Source organism: Pogoniulus pusillus, chromosome 36, assembly GCF_015220805.1.
Source record: "Pogoniulus pusillus isolate bPogPus1 chromosome 36, bPogPus1.pri, whole genome shotgun sequence".
Classification (NCBI taxonomy): Eukaryota; Metazoa; Chordata; class Aves; order Piciformes; family Lybiidae; genus Pogoniulus; species Pogoniulus pusillus.
In genome coordinates this window covers 9,305,601-9,324,632 of record NC_087299.1, presented here as the reverse complement: position 1 = coordinate 9,324,632, position 19,032 = coordinate 9,305,601, and the positions used below count along the sequence as shown (strand labels likewise).

General features: G+C 44.6%; 1 protein-coding gene across 9 annotated transcripts in view; it reads right to left on the bottom strand.

The window, feature by feature from the left end:
* Nucleotides 1–698: 698 nt before the first annotated feature.
* KIF1B (kinesin family member 1B) overlaps nt 699–19,032 on the bottom strand; it is an 89,700-nt gene continuing 71,366 nt past the window's right edge. For all 9 annotated transcript variants that reach the window (XM_064172307.1, XM_064172313.1, XM_064172310.1 and 6 more), the window contains 15 exons: nt 18,891–18,999; nt 18,234–18,300; nt 16,794–16,878; nt 16,429–16,534; nt 12,072–12,186; nt 11,378–11,511; nt 10,801–10,862; nt 9,999–10,144; nt 9,411–9,650; nt 8,937–9,008; nt 8,154–8,275; nt 7,240–7,389; nt 6,550–6,742; nt 5,826–5,944; nt 699–5,185 (listed from right to left, as the gene is read on the bottom strand). In XM_064172307.1, coding sequence (XP_064028377.1) covers nt 5,143–5,185; nt 5,826–5,944; nt 6,550–6,742; nt 7,240–7,389; nt 8,154–8,275; nt 8,937–9,008; nt 9,411–9,650; nt 9,999–10,144; nt 10,801–10,862; nt 11,378–11,511; nt 12,072–12,186; nt 16,429–16,534; nt 16,794–16,878; nt 18,234–18,300; nt 18,891–18,999 — 1,763 coding nt within the window. In that variant the 3' untranslated portion in view covers nt 699–5,142. The remainder of the gene's footprint in view (nt 5,186–5,825; nt 5,945–6,549; nt 6,743–7,239; nt 7,390–8,153; nt 8,276–8,936; nt 9,009–9,410; nt 9,651–9,998; nt 10,145–10,800; nt 10,863–11,377; nt 11,512–12,071; nt 12,187–16,428; nt 16,535–16,793; nt 16,879–18,233; nt 18,301–18,890; nt 19,000–19,032) is intronic.

Here is a 19,032-nt window from a genome sequence, read left to right as displayed (position 1 = left end):
CATGATTAGCTTGGAGTGCAAGAGAGCATGCTTCAAACGCTGCTCATGCACAGCCAAAGAGGCTGGTGCGCAGGATCATGGAATGTTAGGGGGTGGAAGTGACCTCAAAAGATCGGAGTCCAATGCCTCTGCTAGAGCAGGAGCACCTAGAGTAGGTCACACAGGAAAGCATCCAGGTACAGCCTCACCAGGGCAGGGCAGAGAGGAGGAAGAGAACTTCTCTCGACTTACTAACCACAGCCCTTGTAATATACTCCAGGAAGCCCTTGGCCTTGGCCAGAGGGGCACACTGTCCACCAGGACCCTCAGATCCCTTTCCCCTATACTTCTCTCCAACAGGTCAGTCCCCAGCCTGTACTGGTCCATGGGGTTGTTCTTTCACAGATGCAAGACTCTATGCCTTGCTGAACTTGATTCCATTTCTCCCCAGTCAACTCTCCAGCCTGCTCAGGTCCGGCTGAATGGCAGCAGTGTGCTGTGTCAGCCACTCCTCCCAGTTTGGTGTCATCAGCAAACTTGCTGACAGTGCCCTCCCTGCCCTCATTCAGGTTGCTGATGAATATATATTGAATAGTTCTGGTCTCATCTTCCTCAAGAGCAGCCAGGACAAATTTCCTTCCACAAAAGCATAAGCTCATTTGAGACAGATCGTGGTAGCAAGTAATCAGTGCAGGTAAGGAAGGAGCCCAGATCCTGTCTGCTAATGCACTGGTTGTACCTTTATTGTTTCACCTCGTTCACTAACAGTTCAGTGGTGCAAGGTTACCATACACAGTTAGATATCTGCATTGCACACCTAAGGCTATACAGCAAATGGATCAGAATTAGTACAAATACATGAACTATATTTACATTTTGTATACTCAAGCTCCAAATATCAGATATATTTACAAAATAAAATAAGAAAATGGAATCTGAAATTAATGTACAGTGTTGCTGATACACTCCTTCGCCGGGATGAAATCAGTTTGCAAAGAGATTTGTTCAAGAAGGCCACTTATACAGCATATACCTTGTGTACAGAGATTCAACAGGGAAATGGGGACCAAAATGAGAACCCAAAGTGTGTGTTTCAGTGCAGCAGCAGGTCTGCCGGCCACATCAAAGAGCCTTCGTCAACTGCACACGAAGAATGAACAAGCAGACTGGAAAATTATGACCTGATCCTGGCAAGTGCTGATCATTCAAGAGCCCCTCTGCTTCTAGTCCACAGGTTCAAAGCAAGCAAGGGGTAGTTGAGTACTGCTCAGGATCAGGTCAACAACTTAGCAACACCAAGAACTGAAGACTTAGGACCTCCATACCCTCAGTTTTCTGAAAACACAGCTGATCCTGTGGATTTAAAACCTGTTCCAATAACATTGGACACAACCACCTGGTTAGTGTTGGACTGGTTTTGATTTCAAATACTTTGAGTGCATAAATGGCCTTCTGAACAAAAGAGAGCCAATCCTGTTCTTGAAGAGCTGATGTTTCTAAACAAGGAAGCACAAAATGAATACATTCCTGCTACATACAGTACAGTTCAGACCACACGTTGGGGTTATTCACCACAATGGAGAGATGCAGTGCACGCCTTGGAGCCCCTTGTTGAACTACATTCAGCAAACCCTTCCAGAGCAGCATCGGTTTCTTTCCTCCAAGCAGCAGGTTCAGAGCTGCATCTTCAACAGAAACTCCCCCAGAGTCTAAACACAAACTAAGGCTGTGCAAGAGTACCAGACAGATGTGTATGCAGAGGCAGGGTTAGTTTATTGTATAGTACCAGTGAGTGTTACTCCAAAGCTAATCCTCTTGCTTAGCTAATGTGCAATTAATTACAGATGTATAAATATACAATACATTACATGAAATTAAATCCCTGTAAATTAGAGAACAAGCAGCAAAAAGTGAAGTCTTTGCTTTGAAATACCTTGCTCATCAGTAGTAAGGACTATTAGACTCTGACCAACAAACCCAAACCTTTCCTCAGTGGTTTGGAAAGAACATAGCCCTTCCCTTTTGCATCCAAAATGTAGGAATCTTCTTTTTAAAAGGTACTTAAAGTGCAGCTCCAAAACAGAGTAGAGGAGGTTTGGTTTAGTTTCAAAATAGCCAGAAAGCTCCAACAACAGCAACAATTTGGCTTCACTGGACAAAAAAAGAAGATGATTTTCTCCCGTGTTTTAGCAAGGAGCACAAAACCCCCAAACTAGAGGAGTTTCACCCCATTCCCTCCAAGCACCACCTGTCAGGTTTAGTCCCAGGGCTCTGCTCAGTGGGTTGGCTGGCCCACAGCATGATGCCTGGTCTGCAGCGGCTGAGGCCCAGGAGCTGGCTGACTCCAGGACTTCATCTGCACGCAGCAGGTAACCAGCAGCGGGGCTGTCATGTCCAGAGAAGGCAGCTTAGCATGTTCATCCCTTCTTCTTTGTAGCATGTTGGGCTAGATCAAACCAGCTCTAATGTGTATGGAATCCAGTTTGGGACATTTGTTTGGTAGGGTTTGGGTTTGTTTTTGTTTGGTTGGTTGTTTTTGTTTGGTGGTTTGGTTTTTATTCTTTTAGAGAAAACTCGAATTGATTCCAGTCCAGTTTTAAGTAGGGAAACTGATGTCTCAAAGTAGGCTTCAGTAACTGGTGACAGCCTGAAAATAGCAATGCCCATTTGAACTCCATACAATGAGGACCTATTTCGTCACAGATTATGAAGCTTGAAGAGATACTGATGCTTAACACCAGCATTTTGCTCTTCTGATGATGTTAGCTACACAGACATCAAATCAACAGGAGTCTTTAGACTGAAGAGTTACATTTATGCAACACGGCTGTGACATTTGCAGCTCTGTATAAAACAAGCATCTGCCTCTTCCTGCTTTTGAAGGAAGATGCTTTAGCCATGTCTCTATGCAATGTCTACACCTCTCAGCTCGTTTTCTGGCTTATCCAAAGCAAAGACTTGGCAAACTAATTTTCTTCTATTTAGAAAAAAAAAATGAAATGCTCTCAGTGTGTCCCAAAATATCACTACCTAAGTCACTGCCCTCCTCAAACCGGTTCCATCCTCCTAAGTGGTGGTGATGTCAGCAACAACTTAGTGCTTACAACTAACCTAATTCTTGAGATCAGCTTAGCTCAGCTCGGGGAGCTCTCTGCAGCCCCGGCAGCCTTACCTATCCACACACTGGAAGGGCATTAGCATCCATTGCATAACAAAGAAACAGCGTCACTGTGTTAAGAGACACATACAATTAAACACGACAAAACCAGAAGAAAAGGACAAAAAAAACCCCATTCCCATTATGCTCCTGGGTCCCCAGGATGCTCCCTCACTCTGGCGTCCAGTTCTGAAATAAATCTGAGGACCACAACAGACAGCACAAGCACATGATGTAGCTTTAGCACTTGCTCAAAACATGTAAAGATATGTCCCAGCAAGCATCAGACTCTACCTTCCTGCTCCTCTGCCACCTATGCTTTCAGGGGGTCTCCTATGCACTGCACTTCCCTGAAGAATGAAAACCCCATGAAGCTGATGCCACTCCCATGTACACTTCTGGCCACAGAACTTCCAGTGTATGGCATGACCTGCCGATGGGGGAGCCGAATCAAAATGACCTTGAGCTGGAGTGTACCTAGATATGCTTACTGTAATAGTGGACCAAAACCTTCTACCTCTCCTTTGAGAGGCCAGAACCTCAGGATGAAATTCCTGTGCATTGCCCAGGATCACAGCAAGCCCTATTGGTGCCCATGGTAAGTCAAGAACAGCACATCAGGCTGAAACGCTGAACTTACATTGTAGGTCAAGAATTACTACCCAGGTGATCTCCACTCATTACACTTCACTGGCCAGGACCACAGCCCACTCGATCTGTCCTCCAGGAAGGATTAACTGTGAAGTTATAACTAGGGATTCTGGCTGCTGAAAACGGTAGCAGGGAAACTTGAAGACATTCAGCAGTTATTCCAAAAGGAAGTGAAAGCATCCTGCTGTTCCCTGGAGGACACTGCAAGTTGCCAGATCTAAGAAGTGTATTGTAGCCAGACGATGCTTTCCCCGTGAACAGATGGGATCTGAGTATCACAGGTAAGGGGTGCGCGCACACAGCACGCCTTCCAGAGCGATGCCAGAGAGCAGCCTGCCCTCAGCTACCAACCACAACCCCAAATCTCTTGCAAGGGAGGAGAGAACTCGAGGTCAGGACTAAGAGCAGCACGAGGAGACACTGCCCTCTTGTGGTCATCTCCTGAAAGCGCTCCAGGAAACAACCAACCCTGTCCTCTCGGCTCAAAACCTGTCAAGTATGAAGCTGGGCATCTAAAACTTTAGGGACTATACCTAGGATTTCAGAGATGTGGTTCATTCCTCCTCACATCAGCACAAGTTGTCTCCTCAGCTCAGTTCTGAGGCAGAGGAGTGAGTGTTAACATTCTGGGAAAGGTTTAAAGCCAAGCACTGTTCACCTGCAATCCCACAGCAAGCGTCTCAAGACAGATTGTTCTGTCTAGCCTTTTTTCAGCTCATACTTTAGCCTGGTGGACCCTGGAAAATCAAAACCTTGCACCAAGTCTAAAATCCAGTCTGCCCAGATAGATTTGCCCAATATCAACTTTCAACAGAGTTTAAATTGGAGGCTGGATCCAGAAAGCCTGAGGAGCTATTGCAGTTCCTGGCTGAGTAATGCCTACACAGAAGAACTTAACTTGCCCTGGCACTAGAACTTTGCCCTGAGGGAAGCAATGACTACTGCCAAGTCACAAACTGAATGAAAAACCTGCAGCAGTCCAGACAGACAACAAAGGACAGTGGGACAGACACCAAAAGGTCAGTAGGAGAGGGAGTACAGTTGTTATAAGAAAAAATAAATACATTTTTTTTCCTTTTTAGAGTCGTGCATATCACTTTTTTTTCTTTTTTTTTTCTTTCTCTTTTTTTTTCTTGGCCACATGCTACTAGTATGAGTCTCAGTACAAGTGAAAAGAAACAAAGTAGGGTTAGAATACCTAGAAAATGTGCTGGAGGAGCTGGGAAGGTAGGGGGATGTTAAGCCACAGGATTACATACGAGAGAAACTGTCAAGAATCACAAAGAGAAAATGAGAGGGAACACTTTATCTACTAGAAGTGAGTTAGGGAGAACAGATGAGAACGTTACATGGACTCAGTACTTCAGCTGACCCGTGCGTCTTCGAGCCAGTTTTGACCTGCACGAGAAAGAACCAAAAAAGAGATTGTTGAATCTGGAAGTTTATTTTTGTTCCCTCCCCACAGTTTGTCTGACTTTTAAAAAAACCTTTGATGTCAATCCCAGTTTACTCCACGTGTCTAGAAAGTAAAACAAATCAAGGCTGTCCTGAGAAAGACTTCTCACTTCTGCTGTGCTCAGTCAAGGACTGTCATGGGAAAGACTTCTCAATTCTGCTTTGCTCCTTTAAAGGATCTCTTAAGGACCACACTGTTATTGGCGCTGTACAGTGATAGCTTAGTTTGTAATTCCTTTTTGTTAATTGAAGGAAGAGGTACTGCAGCATAAGATCTCTCCAGCAAGTAGGAGATGCCTGTGATCTGCATTTATGGGAAAACTTCCAGAGAAGTTCAAAAAAAAGGGAAAGGAAATGAGAATTTTTGCTTTAGCTCACAACCCAGAGAATGAAAAGACAGCCCAAAGCTGCCTGCAGAGGCAGCAAGGAGCGTTACACAACCCAAGAAAAGCATCCTGTGGCCTCCAAAGGCAGCACTGCACGAAGCACAGCACACATGTCCAAACTGGACACAGCTGCTAAGAATGCTCATCTCACCAGCATCATGCTCTGCAGCACTGCCTGCCCATGAGCTGCCTCTTACCGTATGGTGCCAGCAAGGAGTGGGTTGAAGGCATATAACCAATCGTTCATGTCCTTGTCGTTGATGGCCTGCAGCAGCACCCCGCGATGCTTGGTGCACACACCGAACGTGTTGGGTGTCTGGAACATTAGGGACAATTTCAAATACTGAAGTCTACAAGCACAGAAGCTGATGCTTGCTTCTCCTCTCTGTCATGTTCCTAAACTCCACAAGACCTGAGGTCTTTCCTTTACATTTCACTGATCACTTCCAGAATTTTATCAGGGACACCTCCTACCAAATACATTTTAGCTCCTGGAGGGTGGACTTTAAGAGCTGCTGAGCTGGACCAGTAAAGTTAATTTGATTCCCTGCAGGGTGTTTGTGTACATTGATTTGGTTTGGTTTTTAAACAAACAAAACACAACTCCCCCACAATACCACACAAATGAAACCACCAACCCCAAGCACACAGGGTGATGGTACCAACACAGGGTGATGCCCATAAAAGCAAACAGCAAGCTAGCAGCAGCCACTCTCAGTCTCTTGTGCAACTGTATTCAGGATTTCTCATGTTTCAGACAAACTGGGAACTTTGTGGGCAGAATCACCAGATGCCAGACATTCTCCATGACACAGATGTGCTCTCCTCAGAGCAGAGAGGACATGCAGAGAGTATGGATGCTCCACTACCTGTGTAATGTTCTTGCTCTATGGGTAAAAAACAAACAACTCTCAGACTGACCTTCACCATTGCCTGCTGATCCTCACTGTACTCCACCTGAGCTGTGGATAAGTTTATGATTCCTCTTTCTACAGGATCTTTGTCACTGTTGTAAATAAAAACATAGGGCCGGCGAACCACCACAAAGTGCTTGGCCCAGGAGGTGGAGAGTGGCTCCTTGAAGTGGAGGTATCCTTTCTTTGAGACCACAGAGCTGGAAACAGACCAAAGCAAACCCATCAGTGAACAGCAGTATATTTTGCCCTAAACAAGACACCTAATGAGCATCTCTATTAACTGCAAAGCACTGTGTAAGACACTTGGTCCTGAACACATTTTGTCTGCAGCAGGATTACGAAGAAGTCCCTCTAGAGTAAGCTAAATTTTGTCTTCAAGAACTATGCAAAAGTGTGACAGAAAGAAGGACCTGGAAAATTCTCTACTTCAGTGAGCTTCAGGCACGGTTTGGATGACAACAGACTTTATGTTTAAGTCACACAAATCCAGTTCATTAAGCAGATGCTGGGAATAGGTGCTGCAAAGATGAATTATCAACACAACCTTCATCAGTCCTACCTCCATCATACAGGACTCTGCAGTTCTGCTGTCACCTGTCTCATTTACCATCCTCAGATGGGGCAAAGAAACTGCAAATCCCAGAAAGCCTTTAGGACAGCTCAGGAATCCATGATTACACAATAGAGAACTTACCCTGGTCTGATTTCCTCAATGTCAGGAACAAGATTTAGGAATTCATTCTTTCCAGCTCGGGCAAGATAGGAAGATTCTACTGCAGGAATTATCTGGAACTGCTCAACCTCATGGCAGGGACTGGAGGCACGAGAATTCGCTTCTGGTGTCCTTTAAAAAAAGGCAGAGAAGGAAAAGTAAATCACAAGAAAGCCAAACAACTGAGGCAATGGAATTTCAGTGCATCCCCAGCCTAGCCTGTCTAACAACTTCCATCCTCCAGTCCAGATTTTTTGTATAACATCTCATTGGGATCTCTGCACAATATCAAATAGCATTTCCCCTGAATCTGTGGAACAGAAATTGTAATAACTGCTAGTAAGTTGTTTCCCTGCTGGTTCTCCCTCATTTCTTTTGCCCAACACTCCTAACACAGACATCTGTCTTGCTATGGTGTGGGGTAAAGTGGACTTGGTCAGCATTCCTCCCCTCAGAGATGCTTAACTGAGAAGGCACAAATCAAGTACCTTTGTCTGAGTAGTTATTCCCAATTTCATGAGAAGTATTTTTGACAGATACAGCCGAGAAAGATAAACTGGCCAAACTGGCCTGCTCTGCGTGGTTGGTAGGAGGTCTTTTCAAGAGACCTCTGAAAAACACTTGTGGACTGACACACTGAAGGTACACTGGTCACTGGAATAGCAAGTGTATGACTCATCTCTCAGTACAGAGGGGAAAAAAACACACCTTCACAATAAGAAAATGGGGGGAAATGATGTGCAGAGTGATTGGAGAAGGTGAGACAATAGGGCTGTAGAGAGACACATCTGAAAGTAGGGAAATTAAGAAAGAGGGAGAGGAAAAAAAGAAAATCTAGCAAAGAGATTTGTGAAGCACTGCAGAGCAATGTGTTAATAGTGATGCTCTCTACTTACTTCTGGTCGATTGAATTGCACCTTGAATCCACCAGGGAAGGGCAGGTAGATGAAGGTGTGAGGGTGGCACTGCTGAAACTCGACACTGACGGGTCCCGCCCGATGGGAGAAATATCTGACAGCTGCCGGGACAAGGCAGGCAAAACGTTAGAGGAGGTCTTGCAGCTACTGCTCAGCCCTGGCTAGAAGATGGCAGTCAGCATACAGAGACTCAGGTAACACAAAGCTGTTTCTATCAGCCCTTGCCCTGCTCAGCTGTCAAGCTTTTGACATAACCATCACAAACCCATCTCGGGGTGAAAAGGCAGTGGTAGTGCTGTAGACACAGCTCCACACTTTTGTCCTACACTTCTGTTCACACCCTGACATGTCCAACAGAATATTGGACTACCCATTTGTAACTTGGTGTTTCCTGGGCCTACAGTCCAGAGTTTTTAAAAGACCCAATTTCTGCTTTTGCATAGAGAAAAGTCTATATGGTTAAAGGCAGCAGAGCACTTCCAGTCTGCTAAGAAGCTAGAAGCTATCCTGTAGCTCAAGTTCACACCACTACCTTTTGGAACAGTCTTTGGAACCTGCTGCTGAGCACCCAAATGACTCCAACAGGCTGCAAATAAGCTAATACAAAGTGTTTTGTCTTTCCACAATACCAAGAGGATGTTATAGAATCACAGAACTGTTTCAGCTGGAAAAGACCTCTAAGATCATTGAGTCAAAGCATACTACCCAGGTACTACAGGTATGTGCTACTGATGAGTGTATTGTATTGCATGGAATACTCACCTTACAGTCACTGATGCTGTTGTACACCTGGTTAAACTCCCGATTGAAGGTGTGAGTAAGAAGCTGCAGACACTAAGGTTGGGGGAAAACAAAACAACAGAAAGAATTTTACATTGAGATTTTCAGGGCGATATGAGCTCAAGCGGAAATCTGCAAGACACTTGGCAGCTCAGGTGAGGACAACAACCAAATACTAAACTGATGTGAATAATCCCAGAGGGGAATAATCAGTTTCTTGGCCAAATTGGGAAATTTCCTTTACAGAGCTACTAAGGGAGGGGAATGGGGTGCAGCCATAGCACAAACCTAGGCACCAGGACTGGCTGTTGAGAATGGATCGTTCACTACAGAGCATATCAAAATGGAAGTCACACAGTAGTGGACATTCATCATGCTATCTGAGAAGCTCATCACTGATCTCTAATCATCTTTAGCCCCTCAATTTAGAGCCAGGATGCTCTGCTCCTGCCATACCTTGGTGGCCAGCTCTTTCTCCCGATCCACCAGGCTCTCTATATCTGCCGAGTCATAGCCACTGCTCTCACTGGGTGTCACAGCACTCTCAAACGTTGTAGTTGACATCTGTGAGGAAATGCTGGTGGAGGTACTGAGGGTTCCACTGCTCAGACTGGGAGACAATGAGTCACTCAGGGACTTGGGGATGCTGTCACCAAGCTTTTCACGGAGCAGGAGGAAATGCCTAGTTTTTTCCACCTAGTAAGAAAAGAAATCAGTGTCAAACGCTCCAGCATGTTGCTTGGCTTGTTCCATTTATGAGGTTCTTATGTGACCTTTTAAGATTTGTACTAGCAAACATTTTCCCCAGGGAAGGGAGTTTACAGTGGCACCAGAAGTTGACCCCACTGAGATTCTGAGCTGAAGATTCTGCTTCTGCAGCCAGCCACACACTTTCTGTCTTCTCTGGTTTTGAGAATTTATTTGAGAATGAACTCCTATTTGGGAACCCATTCAGCTCAGAAGGTCTCACAGTGGATAGACTAAAGGCAAATTCATAGGTACACCTGTGCTTTTTCTTTCACTTCCCTTCAAGTCTTTCCTCACCTCATGCAGCAGCTCCAGTTTCTCCAGTTCCCACTGATGCTCTAGAATGAGGCTGTCACCCCTGGGTCTCCAACCTGCCAGGTTCTCTTCTCCTCGCACATATGCCACAGATGTATCTAGGACTTTCCTCCTCCTCCTCTGCATTCCTGAGCAGTAAAAACCAACATGAGGCATGTTAAAAACATAGCCAGAAGGATGTCAATTAGCAGTCTGGGGAGAAACTACCTTTCTGCTAGCTGGCAATACACAAAGCGATGGTTTTGCTGACAGCAATCACATCTCAGCTAGGTTGGATTTAGTTTGGCTTCCTTCATTCAGATATTTACTGCTGACCAGGATATAAAGCAAACTCCTGTTCAGGTACACTCAACACAAAAACTTCAATTGCTAGGTCTTAGAGGAAAAATAACACTGATACCACATGAACTTCATTCCTTCCAAGTTACTGACCTTGCATCAGATATCAGCAAGATCTTGGAAAGCCCAAGAGAAAACTTTGCTGCTGCAAACCCAAGTCTCAGCTGTGTCAGTTATGAGACTGACTGACTACTCTGACTCTGGTACTTGCCCAGTTCCCTGCTGTACCTGTGTCAGAAAATGTGAAGTTTCCCTGGGTCGCTGATGGCAAATGCAGACCCAAGTCAGAAGCAAGAACCTGTGCCAGCAATGTTCCATTGCTCCTGGGAAACACAGGAACTGCTTCTCATGCAGACAGAAATGGTTATTCCACTCTGCCTAGCACATTTTCTGCAGTATCTCACTCTCAGCACTTTTGTCACCTGCAGATCCAGCCACTGCTCACCTGGGCTTCCTGTGTCTGCCATTTTGCATAAACTCAGTTCATAGATGCCAGTTACTCGATTGCTGTTCACAAGAAACCAGAGGAGGAATTAAAAACAGCCATTACCTTCAGAAATAAAGTGCATTAGCTTTAGTTTAGTGGTCCCCAAATTAGAAGCTTAAGTACAGTTGTTAGTTAGAATTCCATCTGAATTCTAATCTTGAATCAGAACAGCCAAAACAGATTGCAAGGTCCCTAAAAGGGCCAGTTTCCCCATGTTTCCCCTCACCCCCCATTAGCCTCAGAGAGCAGCTGCTGCAGTAAATTCCAGGCCAGGATCAGGATCATCTATGTGCAAGCTTGAGAAATGGATCTCTTCCCAACTGTGGAGTCAGAAAGCTGGAAAAAGGGTCAGTAAAGAGAGAAGCCATCAGAATTCCACTGAAATAAATGCAAGAAACAATGTTCAAGCCAGACTGGAGAACTGAAACAATGCAGACTTTCAGGGAAGAAATAAGGAAAACTAAGTTACATTCTCCCCATGACCTCTGAGAGGTTACTCTAAACCATCAGTCCCAAACCTGGCAACTGAACTTACGAATCAGGAGATTTGGAGTAGCCACTGCCGAAGAGGTTGCGCAGTGACCGTGGCGGGGAGATCTTGGCATCTCGTGAGTAGAAGACCATACAAACATCCTTCGTTATAACAGCAGGCTGGATGCAGTGGTCAAGCTAAAAGAGAAAGAGCAGTGAGTGAGTGGCTGCAGCCAGCCATGCCAAGTTAGAGAGCTGCCCTCTGTCAGTGGGACAGCTTTTGGAAGTCTGTTTTTGTTTGGGTCTTTAGCAAAGGGCCTCCACATGTGTTCCTGGGAAAGAGAACTCTCACATTTCTTGATGCGATGCATCTTGTAGGTGAAATCATTTGTACTACACAGAACAGTGTCTTGCACAGCAAGCCAAGAGCTAGGCCAGTGTTTGCAACACCACTAGTACCTACATAGTAATGCTCACTGATTTGAATGGATTTAGAGAGGCCAAGGTAAATCAATAAAGCACAGAAAGGTAAGGAGAGCAGCAGTTTCATTTTGCATTTGTTGCAGGGCATTAACACCTTGACATCAAGATGTTAACTGTGAATAAATTATCCCACTCTGTTCTCAGAAAATGGATAAAGGCTTTCACTGGCTTCAGGAGTCCAAGTCACTTGGTCCAGTATTTATTTTGGGTACACACTGTCTGCTGCTTCACTTATCCCCGGGTCACAAGTGAAAAGGAAGGCACAGGTCTCTTACCTCCAGGTAAGCAGAAAGAGTCATGTAGATCTTCTCTCCATATGGTGTCACTCTATTGAGGAGAAGGGAGTTGTGCAAGGAGCTGTCCCAGACTGCTTCAAACCGATAGAAAGTTCTGGGGAAAAGTACAGGAAATGCTCAATAGGAGGAGTTCCTCTCTATCCCTCTCCTGGGTCGGTGTAAAGCATCTCCTCTTGCCATCATCCATTACGACTCTGGGTGGCTTAGCTAACAAATACTTGAGGCAAAGACCTCCTTTTCTTCCCCTCTAATAGTGAGGTCTAGGAAAACACTGCCTGTTACAAAATACTCATCTAAAACAGCAAAGAGGGAACACAGAGGAAAATAAAAGCTGTCACAACACTAGAGCGAAGTCAGCACTGAAGAAGTGTTTCTAAACAAAGAGAATTCCTCTCTATTGCTTCAGGTGCAGTTCAGCACAGCTGGACCTCCAAAGTGCAAGGGAAGATTCTGTCTTATAAGCAACACTCATTCTACTCCATATTTTAGGACTAACATATAGCAACAATAGAGATCCCTCTAATATTTAGTCTCATAAAACCAGTAGCTTCCAACAGCGTATCAGAAGGACAGGCAGGGCTAAGTCCTATAGTCCAGTAATAGAGATTTCTTTCTAGCTCCCTATTAGCTTCAAGTAAAAACCTGCAGATCTAACACTAATTTTTTCTAAGAAGTTTGTTCAGTTTGGTGCATGGAAAGAAAGGAGCTGAAGACTCCCACAGTTCACACGATGTCAGGGGCTGGAAGGGACCTCCAAAGATCATCCAGTCCAACCCTCCTGCAGAGCAGGATCAGCTATAGCACATCATACAGAAATGCATCCAGGCAGGTTTTGTATATCTCCAGAGAGGGTGGCTCCACAGCCCCCCTGAGCAGCCTGTTCCAGGGTTCTGTCCCCCTCACAGGGAAAAAAAATTCTTCCTCAAGTTTACATGAAAATTCCTATGCCTCAAGTTCCTATGCTCACCTGTCCAGGCAAAAAAGTGAGAGACAGCATCATACACAGGACAGCTACGTCACCAGGTACTTTCTCTAGCAGGGGCATAGGGAAATGAGCTCTGCAAAGGCCATTGGGAAAGAAGTCCCTGAGCCTTGCTGAGGAACACAGCATGCTTTTCACAACTCATGACAAAACCAGAAGCTATTCATTCTGCATTACCTCCACATGATTTCCCCCCAAAATCCCCTCATTGCTGAGGTGTTCTGCCCCACTTTGAACCCAGTGAAGTGGTGCTCAAAGCATGTGTCTTGCTTCTTTAAACCAAGGTGTGTTTCTGAAGAGGTTCTGTACTAATGCCCAAGGCCAATTAACAAAAACCAGAAATGTAAACCAAATAGAACTGACAAAAAGCAGGGTGGAGGTGGAAGAATGGAGTAATAAAACCCCAAGCAAAGCAAAGAGAAACATGAAACAGCTTGAGAGCAGACTTACCACAAGGAAACAGTTCTGATCTCAAATAGAGCTCCCAAAAATCCCCTTCTGATACCAATTAAAGGTATTTTATATTTAGAAATCCTAAATGTTTTCCTTCTACTTAAAGTGCTACAGAGCAACACATTCTAGAATTGGCAACTTGTAAGACACTGCAGTGTAATAATCCTTTCCTGAGTTAGATCAGGCAAACAGCACAGGTTGTCCTCTAACCCTTGACAAATCTGGGTTGAGTCCCTATGTTTTAATCTTTTATCATGTCCTAGCTATGAGAGTAATGTTTTTAAGCCTTTAGCAAGCTCCAGATCTGCTCTTTGGGTATTAAAACCTGGTTCTCCATAGACGGGAAAAAGGCCATGTACCTTGCCCCTGCCACAGATCTGCACCATTTGCCAGAGAGCACAGGTGTACATGTTCCTCAGTGCAGAATTAAATGCCACTCATTTAGTAAACGACTATAGGATGAACACCAAGTTGAAGGCAAGCACAGGTTTCAGATAGTTGCTCTACTGGGTTTTTGCTAAATATACAAAGTCTTGCCTGTCTAAAGCAGAACTTGCTAGAATAGAGTGAGACAAAAAGCAGAAGCAAGCAAATGTCTTCTGGCACAGCTAATAGCACAAGGAGGGGAATGGAGCACAGAACAAGCAAAGCATGGAAACAGGAGGCACAGGCAGCAAGGTATAGTTAGAACTGATTTGTGTGCACAGTTAGCATTAGTGAAAGGTGGAGAACTGGGAGCACTGAAGACTTAATGTCTTCTCTTTTTGCAAAAGGTAGAACACAGCAAGCAGAGTGCAAACTGTCTCAGATCGTGCAGCCAGCATGCTGGGCTGTGATCCAGTCTGGAAGGTGACAGAGGAATCCAGTCTGAGCAGCTACTACACGTCTGGCTTCTCTGCCAACTGGTACACTAAGGAGTAGCAACCACATGGTTAAATTTCAGATGCAAATCCAACCTAACAACAGAGGTTGAATGCCAGTCACAGGGCAGTCACTGCTTTTTGTTCAGGACAACTATGAGCTGGAATTTCAAGTAACTTAATCATTCAGTCCTTGACTTGGTACTTCAAACATGGCATGCACTGTAGAGCCAGGGACTGTGAGAAATTCCAAATTGAATTCTTTAATGAAGAACAAAGGAGGAAAATAACAAAGAGGACAAACAGGGACTATATTTTGATGGCACATTTTGAGAATCAGGAAGACTGAAGAAGCTATCTGTTACATGTCAAGGGAGAGTTACCTCCACAAGTCTCCCACTGAGCTGTACCTGACACAAAGGAGGAGGAGGAAGGAGTATACTATGTCTAGAAGAGCTAAGAGTCATGCTAACAGAGCTCAGTAAAAGCTAAAAGGGAAGTGGCAGCAATACAAATGGGACATAAAGCATTCTGTTTTCAAGAATCTTTATGCACAAAGGAAGCAAACAGAAAATACCTAGGCATATCCTTATCAAGAAAGAGCCTGTAAAAACATAGAAAGAGCTTCAGTTAGTGCAGCCAAAAGCAGAACAGAAAAGCAACAGCTGAGAGGAACAGAACAAGTGGACTAGAACAAAAAATAAAAAAGCAAACACCACACCAACCAGGAAGCTCTGCAGCCAATGAGCAAACCTAAGGCACGTCCCTTAGCAGGGCTTCAATCTCACTCCACCACTCTGCCGGGCACTCGTCCCACAGCTTACGACTGGGCATTTTGGTAAGAGATGGTGACAGCTTCGTTTCACACACACTCTTCCTTCACCCAAGCAGCCTATCTGATGGAAAACTACTGAGCTACAAAGAATCTCTTGAAGTCGCTAGAGAACAGAGAGTAAAGGGCTTCCCAACTGCAGATCCAGTAGTATCAGCAGCAGGCTCCTTACATTCCAGTTATACTGATCTTTTCATTCCCTTGTCAGTGGGGAGAACTGCTGAAGCCCTGTCACTGGTGCATTTACTGACGCTAGGTGGCAGGAAGACATTCCACTGGGAGGAGCAGCATCTAGAATCCACCTTTAATATCGAAATGGTATTTCAAAGTCCAAGCCGCTAATGGAGAAGAAGCCATTTCAGTGCCTGCAGGGCACCGCCTCCAGCATTCACAGCTGCAGCAGAGATGGGGTCCAAAACAAGCCCCTCCCCTCCAGAAATGCTCTCCAGAGTTAAATTTCAGAGATATTCCTGCTTTGCACCAGCTAAACAGAGCCAGGGAGCGGTCAAGTGACTTGGCTGATGTCAGAGCAGGGAGAGGCTGTGCTGGCAACGCAGCATTCTGCTTCACTGCCCTTTGTTGCAGACACTGAAGCAAAACAACGTGGAGACTGACTGATCTTTACAGCAAAGCGCCCTAATGAGCCAGAAGCTCTCAGACAGGGGCCCTGCTGTTGCCCAAATGACTGCTGTTACGTGGAACAGACACCCCCTTATTAGAAGCAGAGTCAATCTGTGATACATCTGTATAAATCCACAAATTATGAAGTTTAATTTACAAAGCATGGCTCCTGCTTAAATTGTCAGATGCTTGTTCCAGAAGTAATACAAGTATGTACACATCCATAAACATATATCCCCTGAGACGGCTCTTGTACTTCAGTGCTACATTCTAGCAACACACCTGGATGTCAGTTTAAATGTTCTGGGTTAAATTCTGAGACTCCCTTAAGCTGTTCATTTCTATCTTTCCTTCGAGGTGTTCACACATGGAAAGTGATTCACATGAATTATCAAGAGACCCTGCATGCAGAGTGTGGCCTTCAGCAAGGATTGATGGTAATGTCCATTCTCTGTCTGTATGCCCTGTGCCTGGGGAATTCTACATTTAATAATTAGCAACATTCCCAGCCTTCCTAACACCCTGCCACCACCTCAGAGGTCAAAGAAATGTTATGTTCCTGCTAGAGTGCTCACTTTAGTCACTTACCTATTGGAGCTGTGAGAAGACTTCAGGTATTTTGCAGAGATAATATTCAAAGAAAGAATGGCATCCACAGCAGCTTCATCTACCTCTGCTTTATTTCTTATACGCCCTGAAAAGGGTAGGAGAGGGAATCAATTAAAACTAAACCTGAAACACAGAAGGAATTTGTCTTCCCAAATTCTAGCTCAGCCTATGCGATTAACCAACAGCTTCAGATGGGAACTGCAAAACTTAAGTTTTTCTTCCGTCTCTTTTCCAAAATCTGTCTCTCACTGCCAGTCCTCACAAAGATGACAGAATCAGCTACAGGGACATACTATTATTTGTACTTCTTCCTTACACAGCACTGTGTGAAGCATCAGACTCACCAACAACCAGCTCTCGCACGTCTTTCCAGTGCAGCTCGCTGCCCTTCTCGTGGATAATGGTGACGGTGATTCTGCGCTGGATTCCCTGGTGGAGTTCAAGACAAAACACTGGTGAAGCATTCACACACACACACATATGCACATGGTCTATTTTGCACTTATGCTGCAAAAATGAAGCAAATGGGATGATTTAAATTAGTCTGTAGCTGTGAACAGGCATCTCTGTGTTTCAGGGCCTCCAAGTTAACTTCAGAGGAACATTATGCTCTTCTCGGTTCACACAGAGTTTCTTTGATCTGCATTACTGGGGAAACTGATGCTATGTCTCGAAGAAGACATGCATGGATCCAGGGATGTATCAAAGGTGACCAAGAAGCCAAGCAAACACTTGGATAAGGTGTGCTCTATACTTACATTACAGTCTATATAGCCAAACAAGAAGTGTATACACCAAAAGTAGTTGCTAGAAAACAGCAGCTACTTATGGAGATACTCTCCTTTGTCACATGTATCTGTTACAAGTCAAACTACAATCGAACTCTGTCACAGCTGGGAGAAAGGTAAAACTGTGCAACAGAAAGAACACCACGTTTGGAAAAGAAAAATTCCCTAGGTGTTGCCTGCAAGAGATTTCACTCTTCCAAACACAGAAGGCAGCCTAGAGGGAGAAGGTGCTTTGTGTGCAACTGTTTCCAAAGCAGCTGAGAGTTGTTTGCCAGTACTGTAGCTGTACTAGAAGGTAGAATTATTCTGGTTTGAATGGGAAGTGAGTGATGAGAATACTAATAAAACCAGAACTAGCTTTTACTGGTGTCTTTAGGGAAATGGCTGGAATATGACCATTACTCCTTAGCTATGAGACCTGTTCCTGTCATTTTAAGAAGTGAGGAAATGCAAGTCACAGGGAAGCTCTATGAAAAGGAACTGAATTTGAGAGTAGAAAAAAAAAAACCATAAACAGTATTTAACTAGGATTATCTTTAGAATCCAGCTGAAGACAAATTATTATTATTAAGGATTATTACAGGCACTTAAAATGCACTGAGACATGCTCATTTTGTAGACCTGTCTCATAGCCACATCAATGAGAATGAACCAAGGAAAATTCAGTCCACATGATCCTTCTGTGCCCTCGGTAGAGATGCTGCAGAGTACTGATGGCACAGATCTGGTCCCAGAGGTTCCTGCTTTTCAAAAAGCTTTCCTCTTTGATGAGTGGGACGCACACTGCTAAGCAAACAGCAGTACACCAGGGGCCAAACGTTCTCCTCATAGCCCAGAGCTAACAGACTAAGTACAGACTGAAAGATGTCTGACCCTACAGCTATCATTAGACAGCTGTGGGAAAGGAGAAGACACGGAAGAGGCAAAATCCAGTCATTAGCATTCTAAGGCACCCCACAGAAATGACACTTGCTGTTCTACAGCCTTCATTAGTACCTGGTGAAGCAGGAACGTCCCCTGACAGGGCAGGCCTCCAGTGTGGTCCACAATAGCAGGAATATACCTGTGTGAGACAGTCACATCAACAAGAGGAAGGAAGCTCCACTGTGGTCTACTGCCAACAGTTACCTTTCCATACAGTATCTGAAGAAATAAGAACGTTTCTACTGACTTTCAGACTGGAGCTTTTATTGCACCACAGCCTCAGTGGAATGTAGAAGTATCACATACTGCACTTCCAGTACTTCTGGAAAACTCTATGGAACACAATCCCTGAAGATCTGTCAGGGAATATCTTCTCTGTAGCAGAGGTGAGCATAAAATAGGGCCTGCTAGATGACTTCTGGAGCATCAAGTCTCTAGTGACCCAAAGAATTTAAACTCATGGCCTACATAGGAGTTTTTCCAACACCTGTTCAGCTTGTGTGTCTGGACTTTCAAAGTGGAAAGATTACTTCAAGTGGGAAAGAATGTCACTCTATCTCTTCAGTCCTTTCAATGGGATAACACCAGCAGCAGCATTATCAGTCACTACAAATCACCACCCAATGACAACTGATAAACATCAGCCTGGTCTGAACAGAGCACAGGATAAAAGATCCAACTCCTATAAATCACCCTTCTTAAATCAGAAAAGATTAATACTGAACTTACTCTCCTGTCGGCTCCAACTCGCTGATCTCAAACCAGACCAGGAGGTCATATTTGCTCACACTCTGGCCCAAGCTGGGTTTGCTCATAGTATTTAGCTTTGTAGCTGGCACTTGAAATTAAAAGAAGAAGAAGAAAAAAGAAT